The sequence below is a fragment of the Gallinula chloropus genome (genome assembly GCF_964237585.1).
Source record: "Gallinula chloropus genome assembly, chromosome: 23".
Classification (NCBI taxonomy): Eukaryota; Metazoa; Chordata; class Aves; order Gruiformes; family Rallidae; genus Gallinula; species Gallinula chloropus.
In genome coordinates, this window is record NC_140108.1 from 3348255 (window position 1) to 3371397 (window position 23143).

The 23143-nt window shown below is 60.2% G+C and overlaps 1 protein-coding gene across 1 annotated transcript; it reads left to right on the plus strand.

The window, feature by feature from the left end:
- Positions 1 to 466: 466 nt before the first annotated feature.
- NPHP4 (nephrocystin 4) lies at positions 467 to 18796 on the plus strand (the record flags this gene model as incomplete). The annotated part of the gene is given in 30 exon segments (XM_084274481.1): positions 467 to 1084; positions 1458 to 1589; positions 3217 to 3389; positions 3688 to 3752; positions 4053 to 4208; positions 4870 to 5006; positions 5506 to 5672; positions 5751 to 5877; positions 6817 to 6999; positions 7453 to 7582; positions 9534 to 9592; positions 9594 to 9616; positions 9618 to 9691; positions 10252 to 10459; positions 10561 to 10752; positions 11358 to 11536; positions 11881 to 12041; positions 12397 to 12577; positions 13553 to 13681; positions 13828 to 14030; positions 14103 to 14329; positions 14437 to 14626; positions 14770 to 14853; positions 14939 to 15095; positions 15387 to 15472; positions 16021 to 16106; positions 16384 to 16555; positions 17058 to 17237; positions 17827 to 17970; positions 18241 to 18796. Coding segments are annotated over 30 exon segments (4764 nt in total). The 3' UTR covers positions 18382 to 18796.
- Between the last annotated feature and the right edge of the window lie 4347 nt (positions 18797 to 23143).

Consider the following 23143-nt stretch of genomic DNA (forward strand, 5'->3'; position numbering starts at 1 on the left):
CCGCGTCCGCCGCTCCCAGCGCCCCGCCGCGGCGCCCTCGTGGGGGGCAGGCCCGGCCCCGCCCCTCCCCGCCCCTCCCGCCGCCGATTGGCCAGGCCGCCCGCCTCTCCGGCCGCATGCAAATTACCACGGCCCCGCGCCGTCCCCATTGGCGGCGGCGCGGAGCTGGCCGGCGGCGAGGCCACGCCCCTCGCGGTGCGGCACCATCGCCCTAGTAACCCGATGCTGGGCCGGGCGCGACCACTCGCGCGCAGGGGGGGGGGGGACCGGCCTTCGCCTCGGCCGCCGCTTCCCCGCCACCGCCGCCTCGGACATCGCACCTACATCTTCTCCCGCCGCTTCTCTCTTCTTCCTCCGGCGGAGAGGCGCGGGAGGGCTGGCGGCGGGGGGGGGTGTGAAATGGTGAGCGGCGGCGGCGCGTCCGTCCCCCCCTCGGTGCGGTGCGCGGTTGGTTGGGCCCGTGAAGATGGCGTCGGGGCGCGGTGAGCGCGGGGGGGCCGGTCCGGCTGGTGGTGCGGTGCGGGCTGCGGGAGCTCCGGGCGGCGCAGGGACTGCGGGGGCTCCGGGACTTGGGCGACTCCGGGCGGTGCAGAGGCTGGGAGGCTCGGAGCAGTACAGGGCTGCGGGGGCTCCGGGATTTCGGCGGCTCTCGGGGGCTCGGGCGGTGCGGGACTTCGGGGGCTGCGGGGCTCTGGGGCTCCGAGCGGTGCGGGGGCTCCGTGGCTGCGGACCCCGCCGCGCTGTCCGGCCGCCCGGAGCTGGCTGCGCGGGCCGGGGCCGTGCCGTTGCCCCGCGGCGGGGACGAGCCCTCGCGTGTTCCTCCCGGTCGCGCTGCGGGGTCCGCGGGTGGACGCTCGGGGCGCGCACCGGGGGGGATGCTGCGGGAGCCCTCGGAGCCGCGTCTCACCCCGCCGCCCCTCTCTGCCCGCCGCTCGCAGCCCCGCCGGGAGGGGGAAGTGAGTGGGAACGGGCGTTCCTGCAGAGCCCGGCGCTCCCGCCGCACCACCGGCGAGCGGCTCGGCCCGCGGGCTCCACGGCGTTCCGCTGCGTCCTCGGGGCCCTGGAGGGGGCTGCGCTGGCCCAGGTAAGGGGGGGCTCAGCCCCGCAGCCCCCGGGCCCTTGGCAGACCGGGCTCACGAGTGGGCCGAGGTTCCAAAACCATCCCCAAAACGCAAGCGGGAGCCCCGTCTCCATCCCACGCCTCCCGCTTAGTGTGTAATTAGCGTGCCAATTAATTAGTGCTAACTTTTAATCGGGGTGAGCGTTGCTAAGTGCCCCCTGTATAGCACCAGGGGAGCCCCCCACTTGTGCACCCTTAAGTGCAGGGCTGCGTGGGTTGTGTGCTGGGCTGGGGCCTCAGGCAGAGCAGGAGTTATTTGTCCTGCGTGTTCTGCACCCCGGGGGCAGCTGCACGGGCCCCCCCCCGCCGCTGCCCCCTGCCCTGCGGTGCCTTGCAGGGAGCCGAGTACCAGCTGCGCCTGTCCCTTTTCGATGCCACCTACCACCACTTCTTCGGGAGGACGTGGAGAAGCAGCCGGCGCGCTGCCCGCGCCGTCCCGCCCCGCACGACCAGGGTGGCTTTCAATGAGGTAGGGAGCTGGGGGGCTGTGGGTGGGCAGGGAAACCTCAGCCCCCCCGTGGGGAGGTGGCTGGAGCTGCAGGAGTCTGAGTTGGGAGGTGTTTAATGCGTGAAGGGAAGAGCTGTCTTGGCTTGGGCTCAGCCTGGAGCTGCTCTCCCTTGGTACTGGTGTTCTCCCTTGGTACTGGTGTTCTCCCTTGGTGTGCTGGAAGCAGAGCTGGGGGGCTCTGAGACCCCGTGCTCAGCACGCTGAGCTATGAGCCGTTTAAAGCAGCAAGCCCTAGGTGTGTGCTGTTGTCTGTCCGTCCGTCTGCTGCTGAACTTTGCACACAGGCAGCAGCAGCAAGCCCTTCTCCCCCCACACTTCCAGCCCCTTTGCCCTGCACGTATCCCAGAGGCTGTCCCACGATTCAGCTTTATCGTATGTTTTTTGGGAGAGGGGATATCGGGGCCTTGGGTCCCTCCAGGGCTGGGTGCCAGCCTGGGAGCTGCCGGGTGCCACCCTGTGCTGCCTGCTGCCATCCGAGCCGGCGGCAGAGAGCAGTGTTTCTTCACAAGTGGGAAGGAAGGGAAGGAGCAGCTGCCTGCCAATGGCACACTGCTTTTCTCCCCTTCCCTGGGCACTATACTTGCCCAGAGCTGTGCTTCCATCGATGCTGGCACACCGGGGTGCCCTCCCTCACCAGGGAGATCCCCCTGCCTGTAGCATGGGTGACAGCTGAGGTGTCACATCTAGTGAAGCTTTGGCATCCCTTCCTCCAGTGCTTGGTGCTGTGGATGGGGCCTCACACTGGTTGGATCCCTGCTCCTTCACAGGTTTAAGTCGAGGGGCATTGAGGTGTGTGGTTCTTCCCTGGGTGCTGCAGTTACCATCTAGGAGGGACAGATCAAAGCTGCAGCCCGACAGAGCTGCAAGGCATCCACGTCCTATGGTTGCTGAATTGCCTGGCTCATCCCCTGCTCCTGGCCCAGCTGTGGTGCTGGGGATGGGGCAGAGGAGGGGTGCTCAGAGGGGTTTTGGGGAGGGGAACACGCTCTCCTTTGGGTTTGTGGTGTGTAAAGCTTGGCTTTGGTGCAGCTGGGCTTTATGAGGGAGCCACGTTAAGGGCACTCTGAGCCTTGGTGAGGCCAGGCCCCACTCTGCAGCTGGTGGTCATTATTTCAACACTTTGCAATAAAGGATAATAGAATCACAATTTATTTCTCTGGGCTGGCGTGGTAACACCTCTCTCTGTTATCCCTTCCTGACAGCCTGGGATTACAGTAAACACTTTCCCTGGGACGCTGCGGTGATGAGTTTTTAATAGAGAGATTGACTGAGCTTTAAATCATGTCCTGGGGACGTGCCATGTGTCTGTCCCCTCAGGGCCATCACCCCACAGCTGGAGCTTACAGCTCCTTTGGCTTTCCAGCTGTGGCACTCACTGGGATGCTGTACTGAAGCCCTGCTCTTCCGGGGTCTGGAAAACTCCCCAGCACCTCAGCAGCAGGTTAATGGTGTGTGAGGTGTAAGGTGGTGGAGATTTAGGAGTGGTGCTGGAGGTCACTGGCCATGGGCTGCTGTCTGGAGAGGTCAGGGGATGTTCTGGGTGTGCTCCCAGCTCTGAAATCCCCGTTCCTTGTCCTTCCTGTCCCAGAGTGTGTACTTCCACACCTCCCTGAACCACCCTGGCGTCGCTGCTGTTGTGGAAGTGGTGGTGACAGCTGGCAAAGGGGCTGGGGGCTCTCAGCATCTCTCCTGTGGCTTTGGGCTCATCCCCCTCTTCAACAGCGGGTCAGAGGCGATGGACCCAGCCCCGGAGGACAGAATGTAGGTCCCCATGGTGCTGGGTGATGGGGCTTGCTGGGAATTGGGGTGGCAATGTGCTGAGAGGGGGGGGAAAGGCTCCTTGGGAGAGAGGTGGTCCTGGGACTGCAGCAACAAACCAGCATTGATCAAACCATGGTGCTCACTCCCTGGGAAGCAGGGATAGGCTTGTGTGCTGGCTGCCCTGTGCCAAAGGGCAGAGCTCCTACCTGGGGTGGGCTCCTGCCATTGAGCAGAGGTGTCGTGGGAGGTGCTGGTGTGCTGGGGTGGATTTACTGATGTCTGTGGGCTCTGCTTTCAGGCTGAAGCTGTACCATGGGACACCACGTGCCCTGCTGCACCCCCGCTTCCAGGACCCCTTGGAGAGTAAGCACCCTGCGACGCCGTGTCACGCTCCCTGCTCAGCGGCCTCTCTAACCCAGTTGAGCATCCTGTGTGCCTGGCTGGTGTGGTGTGTGGTCTGTGCCATGGTTATCCCAAGTGCCAGCTGGGAAGAGCCTGGCTGGGCAAACCTGGCTTTCACTTTGCTCCTGACACATGAAAGGGGGGTGACAGAGCGACTTTGGTGGGTGTCCAGCCTCCAGCCAGGGCCAAACCACCAGGCTGTGGATATTGAAGCTGTCTCCCTCTGATGTGGGTGATTTCGGGATGTTTTCTCTTCTTCAGAGAACAAATACCTGATGGTGATGGAGAAGAGCCACCTGCAGTACACCCTGAAGCCCCACCAGCCCCTGGAGATGATATTTCACCTGCTCCCTGAAAACCTTCTGGTATCAGGGCTGCAGAATGTTCCGGGTGTGCTGCCAGCACATGGAGCAACAGGTAAGGAAGGGTCCCTTACCTTTCCCTGCTTCCACTGAGGCTGTGGCAGGGTCTGGCAGGGGCTTCCTGGGAGCATCCACGGGTCCTCTGCAGTACTTCCCCATGGCAAGTGCATCTCATGCTGGGGGGGGCTGCAGGGCTGCAGCCCTCATGTTCGAGCTCATCCAGAAAGATGTCAGAATAGCTTCGTTCTGTTCTTCTGTTAATTGCTTCGCTCCTGGGGAACTGCTAGGGACAAGTGATGGCTGCTTTAATTAATCAGCTCGTCGTCTTAGGAGCAGCCCTTGCAGCTTGTTTAAAGTCTCCCTCCTCAGTGGCAGGGCTCGGGGTCACCAGCAGGTTTGGGGATGAGCTTGTGCACGCTCAGCCCTCGTTAATCTTTCCCTGGGGGGAGCAGCCGTGCTGTCAGAGCTGCTGGGATGAAAACTGAGCGATCTGAAGGTTCAGAGGCTAAAAGTGCTCTCAGCTCTGGAGCTGAGTGCCCAGAAAACCCTGCTGTGAGGGCTGTACCTGCTACTGGAGCAGCCAAGACCCCTGTGCCACACTTGGTGCACTCTTTGGTGCTGCTTTCGGCTCAGGTCTGGCAGCGGGTGCTCCCATGGTCTTGGGGACATCAGCCCCAGCACTGGTGTGACCTGTGGCCACCACTTTGTCTTGTCAGGTGACTGCTTGCAGAAGCCCCGGCCGATGAAGCCGGTCACCTGCTACCTGGAGAGGCTGTCTGTCCGGCTGTACCCTTCCCTGGAGGAATTCGAGGAGGAGCTGCTGGACTTGCTGAACAGCGATCGCTTGCTGAAGGTGTGGTGACAGCCAGGGAAGGCACTGTGCCCCAGCAGCAGTGCTGGCACTGGCTCCCAGGCACAGCAGAAGGGTTCCCATACATGGGGCTCCTGTTTCTGTGTCATCTGGGGTCTCTGATCCCCCTCTAACTTTGCCCCCGGTGCAGCACAGCACACAGGTGCTCAGTGTTGGGTTTGTTTTGAACATTCAGAGGTTAAACGAGCAGAATTTGGGCTTGCTCTGGTATGGCAAACACAAAGATAAGGTGCAGTGCTCGTTGTAGTGTGTCTGCTGAGGACCAGCAGCACTCAGTGCACGGGAAGGACTGGTCACATCCTCCGTGTTTGCCAGGGTTTGCACCAACTGTGCCACAAGGACAGAGATGTTACTACTCATCAGCTGCTGGGGATGGGTCCCGTTCTTTGAGTTTCCCTGGATTTTCCTGGCTGTGGGCAGTGCTGGTGGGGGGGATGCTCTGTCACCTCACTGCCTGAGCTGGAAAACATGCCTGTCACAGGCTAACGCCGTGCCGGATGGAGACGGGGTGGCGGTTCGGGAGCGGCGGCTGCACGTCGGCGTCCACAACGGCCTGCGCTTCGTCCAGGTGCCACAGGTCGCCGTGCTGGTGCCAGAGGCAGAGGCAGCACAGGGCAGCTGCCAGAGAGTGCTGGGCTCAAGAGCCAGGTAAGAGGGTGACCCCCCCATCTCTGTGTCCCTCCTGCCTTGGGCGCTGCCCACAGCTGCTCCTCCATCCCGGTGCAGGGGGGAAGGTCAGGCGTTGGTCCTGCGGAGCCGCATCCACCTGAGCGAGATGGTCCCTCACCCTGCGTTTGGGGTCTGCTTCCAGCTGGAGTATGTCTTCTGCACCTTGGGCAGAGCCGGCGGGAAGGTAGGGCTGGGCTCCATCCCTTGTTGGGGGCGGGAGGAAGCCCTGCTGAGCAGCTCCATCCTCTGCTTGGCTTCGTGGCAGCGCCCCAGCCCTTGCTGCACGGAATACCCTGCAGATGGGCCTCTTGAGTCAGTTAACTCCCCCTGCTCTGTTTCTTGTTTTCCTTTTCCTTCTTTCCCTGGATGCAGAAGTTTTTCTGGGGGCTTCATCCCGGTGTGCCCCAGACCTTGAGGCCAGGAGGAGTCTCTGCATTGGCTGCAGGGCCCAGGCTGGCCAACAGCTGCTTACCCATCGCTTACGTGTGTTTCAGTTTAACCTTTCTGCGGGTTAAACCCGGCTTAGTGAGCTCAGTTGTCCCCTCCAGAGCCCTGCTGCTGTCACAGCCTGTAGTGTGGCTGAACTGATGGCCGTGGGCTTGTTGGGAGGCGTTAATCGTCCTGCTCAGATGCTCACTGAAGGCGCAGTGAGCATCCTCTCCTTAGAGCTGCCCAGAGCAAAACTGGGGCACAAGTGGGGTTAATGAGGTGGCGGGGGGGGGGGGTGGGGTGGGGTGGTGGTGTGCAGGACCCAGGGCTTGTGCTGGGGGAGGAGGTGCTGTTGGAATTAGGTGTTGAGTTTGGCTCCTTCAAAAGCCAGAGCCCAAGCACCCGCAGAGATTTGGGGTGCTGGGAGTTGTTTGGCTGTGTGGGCGCTGGCCGGAGCGGCGGCAGCGCCGGTTCCCCGCGGCGCAGCCTGGTGCGGGGCGGTTAATCCCCAAGCCGCTTGCTGAGCTGATCACCTTGCCCTCCGTGCCATAATTAGCAGGCTGTGAGGGTGCCTGTGAGCACTGGAGAGACCTCTCAGTCTGGTCCTGCGCCTCTTCTTTGAGCAAAGGGGGAGCTGTGGCTGCTCCCAGGTAAGTGGAAGCCTTTACGCTGCCTTTCCCCTCTCTGTCCCCAGACCCTGCCTGGCAGCGCCCGCGCCGAGGCGGCCGACATGTGCTCGGTGCGCTGGGCTGTCTGGAGCCCTGACCTGGGTGCCGGTGAGGTGGACGTGGTCCTGCCCCTGCGTGGCGGTGCCCGCCACAGCCCTTGCCAAGCCTTGGTCTACCGGAGCGCGCTGAGTGGCCGGAGCTCCCGCCGGGTAAGGGCTCGCACGGCAAATCCATGGGGATGCCGGTGGCAGTTGCTGCAGTCCCTGAGCTGACACGTAGTCAGTCAGCACTGTTATTTATCGGGATGCTTCCTGGAAGCCACTGAGGTCATGATGTGCACGGGAAGGACCTGACTCTGAAGTGTTCATCAGCAAAAGGAGGGTAGGGCTGGGGTGTGGGAGTCCTGGAGGGTGGCAGCCCAAATGTGGCTGTGGTGCCCAGCTCCGCACTGCCACTGTGTCAGAGGGATGGAGGGACAGATGGCTTATTGTGGGGGTGTCTGCAGGGATGGGGTGCTGGATCAGCTTGTTCAGGCACAGCCCCTTGCCCGCTCTGCCTCCAGCTGGCACCACCGCTCAGAGCTGCAGCGCGAGGGAATGGTCTGAGGACGCGGGAGGCTGCACGTGGCTCGCTGTCTGAGAGGGTTTCGTTTCCAATTTCAGGGGAAGCACGGGGAGTCTGGGACTGTCCAATTCCGTGTTTCCACAGACTCGGAAGAACATCTTGTAACTGCTGCAGAGAGCCTGCGGAAAGCCAGGGACGAGCCGGAGAGGCCTCCCACGCCGCCGCTGAGTGAGTGTTTTCCAAATTGCTGGCATTTAAAACACAGAGTGTGACACGGGTGCCTGCTTGGGGTAAAGCACACGACTTCCCTGGGTCTCCCTGAGCTACTCCAGGCGTTACCGGAGCCACCCAAGGCTCCCTCCAGCTGAACTCAGCTCCCAGTGGTTTTAACCTGCAGGACTCCCCAGGTGTGGAATCCCCAGGGATTCTGTCACAGCACCAACCTGCTCCTGTTCTGAGTTGCTCCGATGGCATTTGGGCTCCGTGCCCAACACCAGAGTGGGTGCTGCACCAGCAGCATGGTGCGCTCTGCCAGCACTGCTGCTCCTCTCTGGACTCAGAGTCCCTCTGGGTGTGAGGACAGAGGAGAAACCAGTTACAGGCTGGGAGAACAAACCAATAGACTTGTTGTGCTGCCACTGGAGGAGCGTGACAGCAGCACCTGTTCCTCAGCGTGCATGGGCTGTGCACATGTGTGCACATCTGTATTTCTCTGGGGCCGGGTGGCTGGGGTTTCAGCTGCTGTGTGTGTTGGAGGCAGGAAGCAAACTGCTTCCCCCACCTTTCCCCCTGTCTCCTGGAAATCCTCTCCAGCTTCTTGCTGTCTAACCCCGCCTCTTCTGAGCGGTGGGAAACAAAATACCCGTTCTTCTGCAGCATTAAATGTGTTTTCCGAGCTTACCCGGCTCCTGAGCCGAGCCGGTGGCTGTCGGGCGATGCTCGTTGCCAGACTTTCCACGAGGTGGCACTGGGAGCTCGGCTTTCTGCCGGCGAGGAGCCGGCTTTGCTGCTGCCAGGGGCTTCCGAGCGGAAAAGCTCCACGGTTGAATGAGGGGCCGGGTGATGGTGGGGATGTGCTGGGTTGGGTGCTCTGCGACGCGGCTGTGTCGCTGCTGGTACCTCCCCGATGCTGTTGAAAGGCTTTTCCGGAGGGATTACAGCTGGTGTTTGGGGACGTCGGGCACGGCAAGTGTGTGCCAGTGAGGCTGCAGTCTGGCACTGGGCTGGGGGAGCGTGCTGGGGCACCTGGAGAGGGGGATGCCCCAGCAGGGTGATGCTGGGGGAGAACTGCTTGGCCCCGGGGGCAGTTTGGGAAGCACAGGGATGGTCCTGGAGCCGTGAGGCTGGGAGAGCAGCTGCCTGGGAGAGTCAGCAGAGCTGCTGGAAGAGCATTTTGCATACAACTTGTGCTCTGTTGGAAAGCATGCTGCTGCCTGGCCCTCTTGGCTGGATGCTGAGCGCATCTTCTATCAGCTCCGCTGCCGGTTGTGTCCGGTCTCTTTACCCACAGCCAAAACCATCCTGCCCAAGGGGAACAGTGTTGTAGATGTGAGGGAGACAGAGCCCTTCCCTTCCTACAGCAGCTGGAAGGCGCTTGGCTGTGAAAGCAAAACAAGGTCTCAGCATCACGCGGATGCAGAGCTGCAACATCTGTGCTGCGGGCTTGCTCCGGAGCGGCCGCGGCTCAGAGCTCAGCTGTGCCGGCGCGCGAGCCGAGCAGCAGAATGCAAACACAACGGGGCTCGTACCGTTTCGGGGCACGAATGCATGAGCAGATGAAGGGAGTGACAGGGAGTAACGGAGGAGCGATGAAAACCTTAAGTATCCTAAAACTTTCACGTCTCATTAAGCATCCCACTTAGGCAGTGCCTCATGGCCGGGGGGCGTGGGGAACTGTGGCACTGTCTGGGGATGGAGGAGCTGCCTTCTACCACGAAATTACCCTGATTCTTGGCAAAATAATGGATGATTCTGGAGATGTGCTATGTTTTCCCCCAGCAGGCAACGTCTTACTAGAAAAATAAATCAAATCAAGGGTTGGGAGGTGGTATGGCACCTCGAAAATCTGGTCCCACCCCCCGAAAGTAAGAGGGAGGCAGGAAGGGGCTCGCTGGTGGAGGGCAGAGCTGCAGCAGTGGGGTGCCGCCTCTGCTAGAGCATCTCCTGTCCGTCTCTGCAGGTTCGTCAGTCCCACCGCAGATGGAGGCTTCCCCGCGGGGACCGGGGGTAAGTACCACATGGGTGGGGGGCGGTGGCATTCCCAGGGTGACACACGTGTTGAGGACGTGCTCCAGTTCTGTCCTCTGCCAGTTTTCCTGTCCAAATCCACCTCCCCAGGCACAGCGGGGCGGATCCTGTGCCTGATGTGCTGGGCATGATTCCTGGAGCACTTTTCACGCCCCAAATATGTGTTTAAGGGCAGCTCTGGACTATGACAGCCCAGATTTGCTGGGTGCTGCTGTCCCTGGTACGTGCTGACAGTGACACACGGCTTCTGTGTGCGAAGCTGCCAGGATTTAAGGAGTGCTGTGAATGCCCAGATCCCTCTTGAAGCTGTTTTATATCTCGGTGCAGGGATCAGTGCACACAAACGTTTGTGATGAAATGAAATGCTCCATAAGACCACATTCAGCACCCTGATCTTCCTGCTGTGGTGTCTCATCCCTCCCCTCGCCAGGGAAACGCAGCAGCGAGATGGGAAGCTGAGGTGCCACCCCTCCAGCAGCCGAACTGGGCTGTTTCTCAGCGATGCTGGAGCTCAGCATCCGAGCTGCTTTAGTGAGGAGGGGTGGCTGGACCGCCTCACAGTGGGGTCCTGGCAGGGTGGGCTGCCTGGGGCGGGGGCTGCTCCCTCGGCACGGGGCTGTGGGTGCTCAGGCTTGCCGCTCTCCCACCAGCTGTCGGTGTCTCAACTGTTGGCCACGCCGCGGGGCAAGGAGCAGCCCCTGGTGCCACACAGCCGCAGCTCGCAGCAGGAAGCAGGGATCACTCACCTGGAGGCCGATCTTGGCTCGCTGGACCCAGAGCCCTGCACCAGCGACCAGCTGCGGGCACTGCCCTTCGCCCCGCTGCAGGTGCCCATGGCTGCGCTGGGGCTGCAGGCAGGCAGGTGATGCTTGGCTGCCCTTCCTGGGGCTCCCTCACCCCTGGCCCATGGGGGTCCCCCGTGGCTGCTTCTGCACATCTCACCCCTGTTTCTCCATCAGGTCTCACACACTGCTGTCCCGTGCCTCTCTGGCGCGCCTGCACGCCGCCGGCTTCCCAGACATCCTGGATCACAACCAGGAGCCGGTGGAGATCTCGGAGCCGGGGCACCCGATGAACTTCAACCCGCAGCTGGAGGAAGCTGACCCTCTGCAAGGCAATGAAATCATCCTGCAGTTCCTGGCCTTTGGCAGGTGGGCTGGCAGCTCTTCATGGCACCTTATCCATGTGGAGCCGAGGGGCTTCCCGAGCCAGAGTCCTTTCCCAGTTCTCTGCTGGAGCAGGAGAAGCTCTTGCAAAGGTGCCGCTTCCTCTTGCGCCCGGCATGGCACAGAGCCCTGGAGGGTGCTGCAATAATACCCTTGTCCTTTTGGGGCACTCTGCAATCATACTCTGGGGCTTTTGTTGCATCTGTTATCCAGAGTGTGATGGGAAAGCTGGTTAACATGGGGTTGCTCCATAACTGCCTACGGAATGGAGGAAGCTGGCACCTGTAGGGTGGCTTTGGCTGGGCAGGGCCCTGCTTGTGTCTTTTCCCTGGGTGCTGTGCGAAGGTAACGCGCTGCCTTCTCTGCGCTCTTCTGTCATGGCATATGGCAGGAGACAGCTGGAATTATGAAGCTTTTTGGAAAGCTGAGGCCAGCCATATGCCCGCTGTCTTTTGGGAAGTCCAAACACTCGCTGTGCTGCCGATCACTTGTTCCTCTGCCTCTCTGCGGGTGCTGAACGCGCAGGGGGCTCGTGATGGGGAGGCAGTGCCGCTCTGTGAGCTAACCCAAACCCCTCTCCCCTGCTCAAGGGATGCTCGGGACAGCGTGGAGGGGACGTGGCCGAGGACAGTCTTCCTCACCTTCCAGTTCTACCGTTTCCCACCGGTCACCACGCCGCGGCTGCAGCTGGTCAGCACGGATGGGGGCCCTGCGGCTGTGCCGGTGCAGCTCCTGGTCCGGGTGAACAAGGATGGGACCCTCAGCACTGGTGAGTTCTGGTTTTAACTTCTGTGTATGGCCGCTCCTCTGCGCTGTGCCTGATGCCTTGGGTCTGGCACGAATCCCTCAGCCCAAGAGCACCTGGTGCTGACAAAACTCCTTCTCTGCCTGGAGCTGGTAGTGGAAGGGGAGGGCCCGTGCAGAGTGGGTGTTTCTGTGTGAGGGGGCCAGTCCCGGGGGACCTTGGCCATGATTAATTAACCGACAGGTTCGTTAAGTGTGGGAGAGCGGGTGTGTGGAGGGAGGATTCTCTGGAGCAGAGCAGCATCCCTGTCCTGGCTGAGGTGCTGGCACTGTGGAAGCTGCTCCTGTGCTGATGCTGCGTGTCCCCAGGGCCGCCGGGCTTGCAGCTGAAGTACATGGTGGATCCCGCTTTCCTGCGGCGTGGGGAGCAGCGCTGGTTCCTGCGGTACCTGGCTGAGCACAGCCTCCAGATCGACGTCTGGGATGGAGACTCCCTGCTCCTCGTTGGGTCTGCTGCCGTTAAACTGGAGGTATCGATGGGGTGTGGGGCTTTCTCCTTCAGCCCTCAGGCTGCCAGTGACTGAGGAGCCTCCCTGCTTGCTGTGTGGCAGGGTCGGGAATAACCTGGCTTCTCCTTTGCCCACGCTGAGATGCCGGGTGTTACCCTGGCTGCCCTTATCAGCTGCCAGCCCCTCTGTGCAGCCCAGGCCAATGGCAGCCCAGACCCCTATTTACAGGGTTGTCATCTTGAAAGCGATGACAGAATGTCCACTTCCTTCTATGGGAACTCCAGGGCATTCAGGACATCCAGAGACCCCTTACCCAGACCCCTTCACCCCCAGACCTGCTTTCCCCAGTAACACATTGCCCCTCTCCTGTCCCCAGCCTCTGCTGCGCCAGGGCCGGGCAGCTGTCAGGACCCACCATGAGCTGGAGGTGGCCACCACTGAGTACGAGCCGGATGTGACAGTGATGGGCCGGGAAGCGCTGCGGCACGGCGCCCTGCGGCCCCTTGGTGTCCGTGTGGCAGTGAGGGGCCACCTCCACCTCTGCCTGGCCAACGTCGGTAAGAGCCTGCTGCCAGCATGGCCCAAAGGGCGGGTGCTGGCACTGGTGCCATGTACCCCTTGCTGGGTGCATCTGGTGCTGGCTGCTTGGTTTGGGGCACCGCTGGCAGAGGTGTGTGCTGGGGGTTGTGTGCTGGTCCCCTCTGCCTGCTTGGCTGGATGTGCCGGTGAGTTCAGTGCTAGCAGATGGTGTGGGGCCACGGGAGGAGCAGGCATTGCGCTCGGGGCCGTACCTGTGAGCAACCTGCCCTTGTGAGAACGTGTCTCTTCCCCCTCCCTGACCCGCTGGGTGCTTTTATTTTATATGTTAAACTCCCCACGTGGTAACTGTGCAGTGACTCCAGGTTTGAAAATCTTATCTTCAGAAGAAAGATTAGCTCCATTAGGGGATATCTTAAATCATCGCTGCCGTGCGCTGCCTGCAAAGGGCCGATAAGCTCCTGGGAAGGAGAATCAGACTCATGGCCCAGGGAGAGGTTTAGCTGGCACCCTGCGGAAGGGCAGTGGGAGAGGATGGAGCCTTTTTTCCAGTTGCAAACTGCTGCTGTTAGAAGCAGCGCTGAGCAGCTGGTGCCTCTGCCTGAGGGATGGGGACGGCTCTTCTGGGCTGAGGAAACACCCCTCAGCTTCATGGTGTTGTGCGGCTCGGCTGGGCGCAGTGTTCCCGGTGAGCTTTTGCTGTGCTGTGGCACAGGGGCAGAGCACAGAGATGTGTGTCACCACAGGAGCCAGTGATGGAATCAGCAGGGAATTGCTGGGGATGGGCAGTGCTTTTGATGCTGCTCCATCTCTGGGCGTGTGGCTGTGGGGGCGAGGGCACAGGCTCTGGAGGGAGTGCCAGCAGACTGGCAGAGCATCAGTACAACCAGACACTTGGTCCTGTGTTTAACATGTCCGCAAAGGGCTGAGGTGGGGGTGGTTTGCAGTTGGTCTTGTAAAGGTGAAATCTCTGCTCCCATCTCTGCTCTTGGCAGGTCACCCATGTGAAGAGACCCCGGGGCAGCTGCTGTCCTCGCTGCCATCCCGCTCCCGCCTCGTGCCTGCAGCAGACGGTGCTGGCAGCGTCCTGGCAGGCAGCTGGCTCTCCCCAAACGTGGCTGGAGGTGAGTCCTGCTGGGCTGGGGCTCGTCCCATCCCCATGTGCAGGTTTGGTTTGGCAGGACCCCTGTTGCTCTCTGCCCCTCCGGCACTCCCCATCCTGCCCCACACTCCAGGGGTGTCTGGCAGTGCCACGGTGGTCTCGCCGCAGGCAGGCGCGTGTCGCGGGCGCGGAGACTGGCTGAGGTGGACAGCGCGCTGGCGGATGTGCTGCGCAGCCGGCGGCCTGAGGCCAGGCTGCCTCCCCCGGCTGTCCCCAGCGAGGCCGCGGCTGCCCGACGGCGCAAGCTGCGGCGCATGGCGCTGGTGCGGCAGCAGGAGGATGCTGGCGGTGGGAGGACGCCCCAGGTCTCGGTGAGGAGAGCGGTGCCGGGGGCTGGGGGTGCCACAGCAGCTCTGGGCTTATGGTCCCCTCTGTCCTGGCAGGGCTGGCAGGAGCAGCGCTCCCGGCACCTGCGGGACCTGCAGATCATCGATGCCTACCGGGAGCACGTTAAGGGTGAGAGCATCTCCCGGATGCTCAGCCAGGCCATCACCAGCACCCACACCGTGCACGCCGTGCTGGGCACGGCAGAGTTCTTTGAGTTTGCCCTGAAGAACCCCTACAGCGTCCGGCACACCGTGACCATCGAGGTTGACCACCCTGAGCTCAGGTGGGGGTGGAAGCAGGGTCTCCCCACTTGCGGGGGGGAGATGCTGGGGTGGCACTGGCTCCTAACCGGTCCTCACCAGCATCCTTGCTGCTCGCTCGCTCCCCCAGCGTCATACTGGACCCGAGGGAGTGGCGGCACTTCAAGGCGCTGACCAAGAGCGCTACACCAGTGGAGGAGGAGATGTTCCACGTCCACGATGACCTCAGGCCTCAGGTCTACCTGCGCCCCAAGGAGACCATCCGCATTCCTTTCAAGTACCAGACCTTTTCTGCAGACCCCGCTGTCACTGCAGTGCAGGTACGTGCTGGCCCCATTTTGAGCTGTTCTCAGTGTTTCCCTTGGCCCTGTAACTGAGGTGGGGCAGGGTGGCATTGATGTGGAGAGCGCTGCGCAGCCATCGCTGTGCCGCATCTCCAGGCCACGTGGTCTTGCGTCCCCAGGGGCCGGCAGGGCTGGGGGCTGGTGCTGATGCTGCTACCCCCTCATTGGGGGAGAGCGGGACCAGCGGGACAAAGCACATCCAGGTGAGTGACATGGGTGAGACCCCTGCTCATGGGGCTGTGCAGGGAGGGGGAGCATCACTCTGCCCCTGTCCTGCTGCTCCCCCAGGTCTCCTTCCGCCTGAGCGGGGGGAAACCCATCGCACTCCTGCGGGTGAAGGTGGAGCCGCAGCCCCACGTCGTGGACCAGACCTTTCGCTTCTACCACCCTGAGCTCACCTTCCTGAAGAAGAGCATTCGGTTGCCACCCTGGCACACCCTCCCTGGTGAGCCCGCAGCGTGCACCGGGGGGCTTGGATGCTTCCACAGTTCGTAGGGGCTTTGTCAGAGGTATGGATGGTACCCAGAGCACTCACCTTGGCTTCCTTGCCCTTTAGCTGCCTTGGGCTCCCTGCTTGCTCCAATCAAGTGGATGCACTTGCCCGTGGTCACTCTGTGTTTAATTCCCTCACCAGTGTGCCTGTGCAGTGGCTGGTAGCTGGGTGCGAGGGCTTCTGGTCTGTGGCTGCCTGGGGTGCAGGGTACAACAGCTTCACCTCAGTCTCTCTGCTCTGCAGGTGCACCGGTGGGGATGCCAGGGGGGGAACCAGAGATGTTTGTTCGCTGCAGCGACCCCAACATCATCTGTGAAACCAAAAATATGGTACTGGTTATGCTCTGGTGTCCGTCTGTCCTTTGTGTCTTCCTGCTGTGGGTTGTTTCCATTGGCAGAGAAATGCCTGGCACCCATGGAGTGTCTCTGCCCCTCAGCCCTTGGTAGTGTGATGCTGGGGCGGCGGGAGGGCTCGGTCTGCAGCTGGGGGAGGTCGAGAGGGAATACAAACCTGCCCGTGTGTGTGCAGATGGCGATGAAGGGCAGTTGCTAATTGCCGCCGCAGAAGCGCGTTAGGGTGGTAATTGGATTATGGCTTGTTAGAAAACTTGGGGAAAATTTGCCAAAATTTGATTACAGATGCAGACCTGGAATGCAATAGTCATTTGTATCCTCTTTTGTAATTAAAAATACTGGAAGAGCTCAGCCAAGCTGTATAATAACTTAATAACACAGCTTAACTCGATGCCGAAAGCATCTGCTGTCGTAAGTGGGTTGGTGGCGGGTGTTTCCCTGATGGGCAGGAGAGCCAGGACCCCTCCTCGTCTGGTTTGATCACTGAAGAGCTGCTGGGCTGATGCTCTGGTTTCTGCACACAGGGGCCTGGGGAGCCTCAGGACATCTTCTTAAAAGTAGCTGGGGGACCGAGCCCGCAGATCAAGAAGTTCTTTGTTGCTATTTATACGTGAGTATGGGACCCCTGACAGCGGGAAGGCCTCAGCCTGGGAGGGAGGGGAGCTCGTGCCACCCTGTTGCTGCTTGTGGTGACATCCCAAAGCGCTTGCCCATGGGGTTTTACACCATTCCCTATCCCTCTAATCCTGGGGCAGAGCATCCCTGGTGTGTGGCTGAGCGCCCGCTGAGCTGGCTGGGCTGTCCCTGGGCTGAGTGGTGCTTCAGGCATGGTGGGGACTGGGATGGGCTCCTTGGGTGAGCACTGTCCATCTGTCTGTCTGCTGCAGGGACACCTGGCTGGCAGCACCTGTCCAGATCTGGCAGTTCTACCTGCACTCGTTGCAGCGCCTGGACATCAGCTGCATGGCCGGGCAGCTCTCCCGCCTCTCCCTGCTGCTGCGGGGCACCCCGGCCCCGCGGAGGGTGCAGGTGTTCACCTCCCACCCCCAGGAGCTGGAGGTAACCCCCCTCACAGGCTCCTTCATGGCCAGACCAGCCCAGGGTCAGTCCCTTCTGCAGAGGGAGAGGCAGCCTGCTTGGTATTAGGAACGATTTGCTGCCGTAAAGTGTTTGTGATAATTATCTTTTGATTAGAGCTGTCGTGTGTAGGATCATCGGCACGGAACCCCCGAGGGCAAATTAGCCACGTTAATGAGACCATCTGAAGAGTAACAATTTCTTCAGAATTCGTTTGGCCGTAATTGCAAGTGTGGATGAGAACAGGGGCGAACACACCATCGCCACCCCGTAAACAGAGGCAAAAGTCCCTGTGAGGGGAAGGGGTCCCTGGGCTGGGGAGGAGCTGGCTGTCCCCAAGTGGCTCTTAGCCATCCTGGTGTTTTCCTGTTGCTGGGATCCCATAGTGCTGGCTGGGGTGTGTGGGGTTGTGGGAGCAGCCGTGTCTGGGATGTGCTGGATGCTGCAGAGCTGTGGCTGCAGCTCCTGGTGCTGGTTTCCACAGGTGGATCCGTCTGGCGCCTTCCTCCTCCCTGCCAATGGCATCCAGGACCTGTATGTGGGTGTGAGGCCGCGGCGGGCTGGCAGCAGGTTCATCTACCTCAACCTGGTGGATGTGGAGTCCCACCAGCTTGTGTCCTCGTGGCTGCTCTGCCTGGCCTGCCGGCAGCCCCTCATCTCCAAGGTACGGTGGAAATCGCGGTTGTGGTCCTGTTGTGACCCAGGACTGTCTCCTCTTGCCACCCTGAGTTTGGGTGCCCGGGTACCGTGCTCAGGAGCGTTAACTTGTGTCCCTGGTTGTGGAATGAAGGCTCAGTGTCCTGCTTTCCCCCAGCCCTGTGCTGGCAGAGGCCTTGTACCCAAAGGAAACGACATTTCCCAGCTAACATGTTGTTCCTGGGACCGTTTCCTGGAAGTCCTGGCTGCTGGGAAGTTCAGAGGGGTGTTTGAACCAAAGCTGCAGCCTTCTGCTGTGCGGTGCCACAGGGCATCACCGGAGCGGCCTCTCCCCACCTTTCATTGCCTGGCAGAGGAGCTGCCGGTCCCTGGTGCTGCCCCGGCCCCTTGTCACTGGGGCTGGTGATGACTTGTGTGGGGGATGCTTTCCCTTGAAGGCCGTTTCTTTGTTCCCCCTGGCAGTGATCAAATTCTGGGGGGCATCAGGCTCCGTGCCCCCCAGATGCCCTGGCTGTGTGTGGGTGTGGGTGGCAGTTCCCTGTGGTCAGGCTGGAGGGGTGCCCACTGCTCCCCCTGAGCTCATGCTCAACCCACAGGCCTTTGAGATCTCGCTGCCCGCGGGAGGGGGGAGAGGCTGCAACAAGCGCATCACCTACACCAACCCCTACCCCTCGCCCCGGCTGTACTTCCTGCGCACCAACCGCCCCGACCTCCTGCAGTTCAGGGAGGATTCCTTCGAGGTATGTCCTGCTCCTGGCAGCACCTTGCCTGGGGGATGCTCACGGGATGTGGGGGACACACACGATGCTCTGAGGGATGTCGGGGTGCCATGCTTGGGGGTGATGCTTGCCTGGACGCGGGGTGTGTGATGCTTGGGGTGGAGGGGGAACAAAGCTTGATGGATGCCAAGGGTGATGCTGGGGTGGGGGCTGTCTATCTTGAAGGAGGGTGGGTGCATTGAAGGCTCCTGGCTGGGTCCCACCACCTCTCCCATGGCTGCTCACACACAGGTTGCCGGCGGGGAGGTTTACACCATCGGCTTGCGCTTCGCCCCGAGCCAGGGCGAGGGGGAGGAGGAGATCCTCATTCACATCAACGACCACGAGGACAAGAACGAGGAGACCTTCTGCGTCAAGGTCCTTTACCAGTGAGGCTGCGGTGGCACGGCGGGTCCCTGCACCAGCAGTGCCACCTCGGCGCTGCCTTGTGTCTCACCCAGGGGAAGCGTGAGTCGGGTCCCCTTGTTGTCACCTTACCCAGCCAGGAGGTCTCTCTGCCTGCTGGGATCCCTGGGCGTTGCCGTGAGTGCCGGTGGTGCCGTGCGGCTCCATCCACGTGAATCGGGGCGAGTGAGTGCGTTGGCTGCCGTGTGTCGTGCTGCAGGCTGGCTTTATTTTTGAGAAGCATTGCTATATTTTTGGCAGCTTGGAATCTTTATATATATATATTTTTTTTTTTTTTAACTTTAAAACTTTGCAGATTTAATTCTCTGGGCTATTTTTAAAGGATTTTATATTTTACTGGAGTTTTGTACGCACCAGCCGAAACACTTTGCTTGGGTTTTGATACGTTTTTACTCCTTGATCAATTAAACTCACAGAACTGGTGGTGTGTGCTGGCACTTTCTTCTGTGGGAGGTGGAAACCTGGGGATCCCTGTCCCAGGTGAGTGCTGGGCTCGCCCTGTCTGGCTTTGGTGCTGTTGGCCAAAGGTATTCAGATAGATCCTGCACAGGATCGGGATGAGCCGTGGTGAGGTACTGGGATGGCTCCTGCTCAGCTTCTGCTCCCGCTCAGCTCCTCCTTCTGCTGCCTCCTGGGCTCTGCCAGCACCAGCGTTTCCCACTCTGGGTGGATGGCAAAGCCATGAAAATTCATTTGCTCACCCAGCCAGGAGTCGCTGCTGCGCTGCATCAGCTGAACTTTACTGAGCTGCAGAACAAACAACCTTTCCAAGGTGTGTTCGGGCCCTGGGGAGGGGGCAGGAGCAGGCACAGAGTGCTGCCTGATGCCAGAGTGTGGCTGCCCATCCTGCCTGCCCCTGGGTGCTGTGCTGGCATAGCTGGGTCCCCGGCCCTTGGTGTGGGGGGTGATGCTGGGGTGCAGTCTGGGAACAGCAGTGGAGCAATAGGAGCTGGTAAGTCCAGCTCTGCTCCCAGCCGTGTGCCTGGTCAGTCCTACCCACACTCAGGGCAGGGAGAGGCCCCTAAAATGTGGCACATAGGAGAAAATAAGTTAAAATGGAAAAAAAAGGAGTTTGGGACAAAAGCTCCTGCAGCAGCGAAGTGCCTTCAATTTGGGGGGGGCTCCTCAACACCCCAACTTCAGCAGGGTCCTCCTTAGGCTTGGACTCATAATCCCAGCTTGGTGTGCCCAGGTGAGGCTGGAACTGTGACTGCCTGAGCATCCCCTAATTACACAGCATCTTTCCCTGCTATCTGCTGGGCCCAGGCCAGCCTCATAATCTGACAGTGCCGGGTGTCTCTATTAGCTGGAATGAGTGTTTCGGGTCTCTGCCAAACAGGAAACGATGGACTGGTCTGAAAGCAGCGTGGCAGCACCCAGCAAATGCTCTGGCAAGCTGCTGCTGGCTGTGGTGGGGGGTGACTGCCATCACCCTGTGCTGTGGGAGGGGGCTGGGAAGGGGCTGTTGGCACCAGCCTGTTGTGGCACCTTCTCCTTGCAGACACAAATGGGGCTGTGCTGCTGCCTTGGTGTTGCCTGAGCTGTGGGGTGACTTCTCTTCCCATGGGAGATGATGATGGCAGCCAGGAGAGGCAGATCTGGCTCCTGGAGTGTAATTTCATTATCAATTAGCTAATGACACATGGAGGGACAGTTAAGCCAGGAATTTATCGTGCCAGGGTCTCCGCTCTGCGCTGGGGGTGCTGCTGGAGCCCAGGGTGACCAACAAGCTGAGGCTGTACAATGGCAACACTCTGGGAATCTGCCACTCCATAAAGCTTCTGGGAACTCCCTGAAGAGCTGGTGGGGCCAGAGGAAGAGGAGGGCAGAGAGAACCTGGTGGGTGCAGCTGCCCTGGAGCTGAGGGAGCAGACTGACCGCTCCAGGAAGCCGCAGAGCGCCGGTGTTACCGCGTGTGGCCGTGGCATTTCCAGGGGGAAGTGTTTTGGTTCTCAGCTCTGAAATGAGTTTTTATTTTGAAATGCATTATTCATTTTCTTTCGAAAGGTCAAAATCCAAATGAAACGCTTGGGTTCACCTGAGATTAGTTTATTAGTTTTGTCTTTGGCAGCCACGTGGCAACCCAACCTGCCGCTGCGTGCCGCCGAGCTGGGCAGCAGCTGCCGGCACCGGGACTGGTGTGGGTCTGGTGTCCAAAGCCAGATGTGAGTCCTGGTGCTTGTCTTCCAGAGTGAATACACTCAGGAATGTTTATCACTCTTATCCCCTGGATGTCAAGACCCCCAACCTTCCCTGAAGGGATGTGTAAGATGGTCTTCTGGGGAGAAAAATCCCCTTTTGGCTGTTACCAAAGGCTTGTTACCAGCCCTGGGGCAAGGGGTGTTTTTTCCTTGTTTCTCCCAGCAGCTGCCAAGCTTGTGATGCTCCAAAGGGTTTCTGGGGGCTTGGATGTTACAATTGGCTTTCCTCCTTGGTCCTCTTGCTCCTCTGTGAGCTGTTTGCTATGGGTGCCCCCCAGACCCCCCTGGTCTTGCCCCCAGATTCCCTGCTGCAGGCTTTGCCTCCAGCAGCTGCTGTCACTCTGTCCAGCTGGTACCTGGGCCGTGCAAGGGGACTCTGCCAGGGGCTTAGCAAATGTCATGCAGATCTTATCTCGGGGGAAATATACTTTAGTAATTAAATTAAATGACAAGTCCTGCAATAAAAGCCTTGGAGGGTATGGCCTTCTGTTTATCTCCAGAATACAGGAGGGGTTGGAGATGAGAACAGGAGATGCAGAAGGGCCAGGCTGGGTCTCTGCTGGTCTCACTGTGCAGCTCCCTGTAGGATGGAGCATCTTTTACTTCCATGCTTTGTACATGCTCCCTGTGTCCTTTCTGGAGCAAGGCTGGACTCTAACTTTGCTGTGTGCAGATGGCCTGGGTGGCTGCTGCTGGAATCTCCAGCATGCCAGTGGGGAGGAAGCCAGCTTTGGGGCTGCCCTTCCCCCATGAGTTATGACACGCGTGGTCATTCACTGCGTGCTGGATGGGATGGGCTTTGAAACTCTACAGTGAGTCACCTCTTGGTGATAGACAGGGTGAGACCCAGGGTCTGGGGAGCTGCTACACCCGCTCAGCCCATCTCTGTCCTCACCCCAGCACCAGTGGCTCCCTGCTGAGCACAGCTTCCCGAACCAGAGGGCTGCATGTCCCAAGATCAGGGTTTGCAAACAAACCTGGGCTCCTGTGCTGGGCTGGGGGACCGGTGGCTGAGGGGACAGCAGAGGGGCTTGTGCATGTCGGAGGATGCTCTGAGCTTTGTGTGCACTGACCATCTACCCTGGCTGCAAATGAATGACCAAATCCAGGGAAAAAAGAGAATGAAGTCAAAGACTTTGACTTGATCATTTGCACAGAGAAAAAAGGGGCCAAGCGAATGTGATAAATCCTTCGCTGTGCTGGGCTCACCCAGCTCACCTCCTTGCCTTTGGGAAGCAGGTTTTCAAGCCTAATGTCTCAGATAGATACTTCTTTGGCACCCATTTTGGGAGAAGCATCCCACCCATGCTGCTGCCTAATGCAGCTCATCTCCTGCCGATGGCTCCCAGGGTCTCAGCCAAAGCGGCACTTCAGATTAAAGCCTTCCCTGCTGCTCAGCGTGGGTTTCCATGGAGATCTGAACGGATGCTCCTTCCTCCTCCTCCAGAGTGCTGGAGAGGCACCCTCCCGGGGATGGTCTGGGGTCCCCAAGGACCCACCGGCTCTGCCATGTGTGGTGGTCTCAGCAGCTTTGGGCTGGGTGCACCGGTGCTGCCGCAGCTCCTCTGCTTTGCCTGTGAGCACAGGGCTTCAGCCCATCCCCGGGAGCCTTGGGTGAGCGGGAGGGAGGGAGGGAAGGAAGGAAGAGCTTGACGAAGCTGGTTTTGTCCCTGAGCAAGAGTCACGTTAATGGTTTGTAGCATCTTCATTGAAGCCGTGGGCAGCCCCTGTCCGTGTGCGGCGCTGCCGGGCAGGCACTGGGAATGCCCTCGCCTCGGTGGCTGAATTAGGGCAGAGCTGGGAGATGTAAGAACTGATAGTAATTACAGGAACAAAATTGTTATTAATGTACTCATTTACTCGGGAGCCAGGCTTTGTGTAATTACACTCTGGGATCAAGGGCAGGTTAATGCATTTACCTTCCCAGGTACTTACAGGCAGGTTGGATTGTTCTTCCCCCGCTGCAGGACGTGGCTGTGCGTGTTCCTGGCCATGGGGACGGGGGAGCGGTGTGGCTCTTCGTTAATACTGCTAACGAGGGGTTTGGGCAGCGGGTCCCTGTCTGGGTGTTTGGGCTTGGCTACTACTGGAGCATCCCAGGGCACCTTTGGATGAGTTTTCCATGGTGAGCACATCCCAGGGTGAGCTGTCCTGGCACCACTGCCAGCTGGCGTTTGGCTGCCTGGAAATAGCCCCCGACCTGGGGCTTGGCAGCAATGCTGTGGCCACCCAGGGGCTCCAAAGGCAGTCATAAGCCTGAACCAAGCCAGACCTCCTCGTGCTTTACAGGGTAAAACTTTGCAAACACCTCTGCAACCTCCGGCTGTCAATGAAAAGCCTCTCCCATGAGGATGCTTGTCCCCGTGCCGGGTGCTCTCGCTGTGGGAAGCTGGGGGAGGGCTGGGCTGCAGTGTTGGTCAGTGAGATGGTGAGTCCTCTGGCTGCCGTGGGTGTGGGTGCCCTAGAAATGCCAGGCAGGAGAAGCATGCTCACCCGTGGTGGTGGGCAGTGGGAGCCTGGGGACGGGT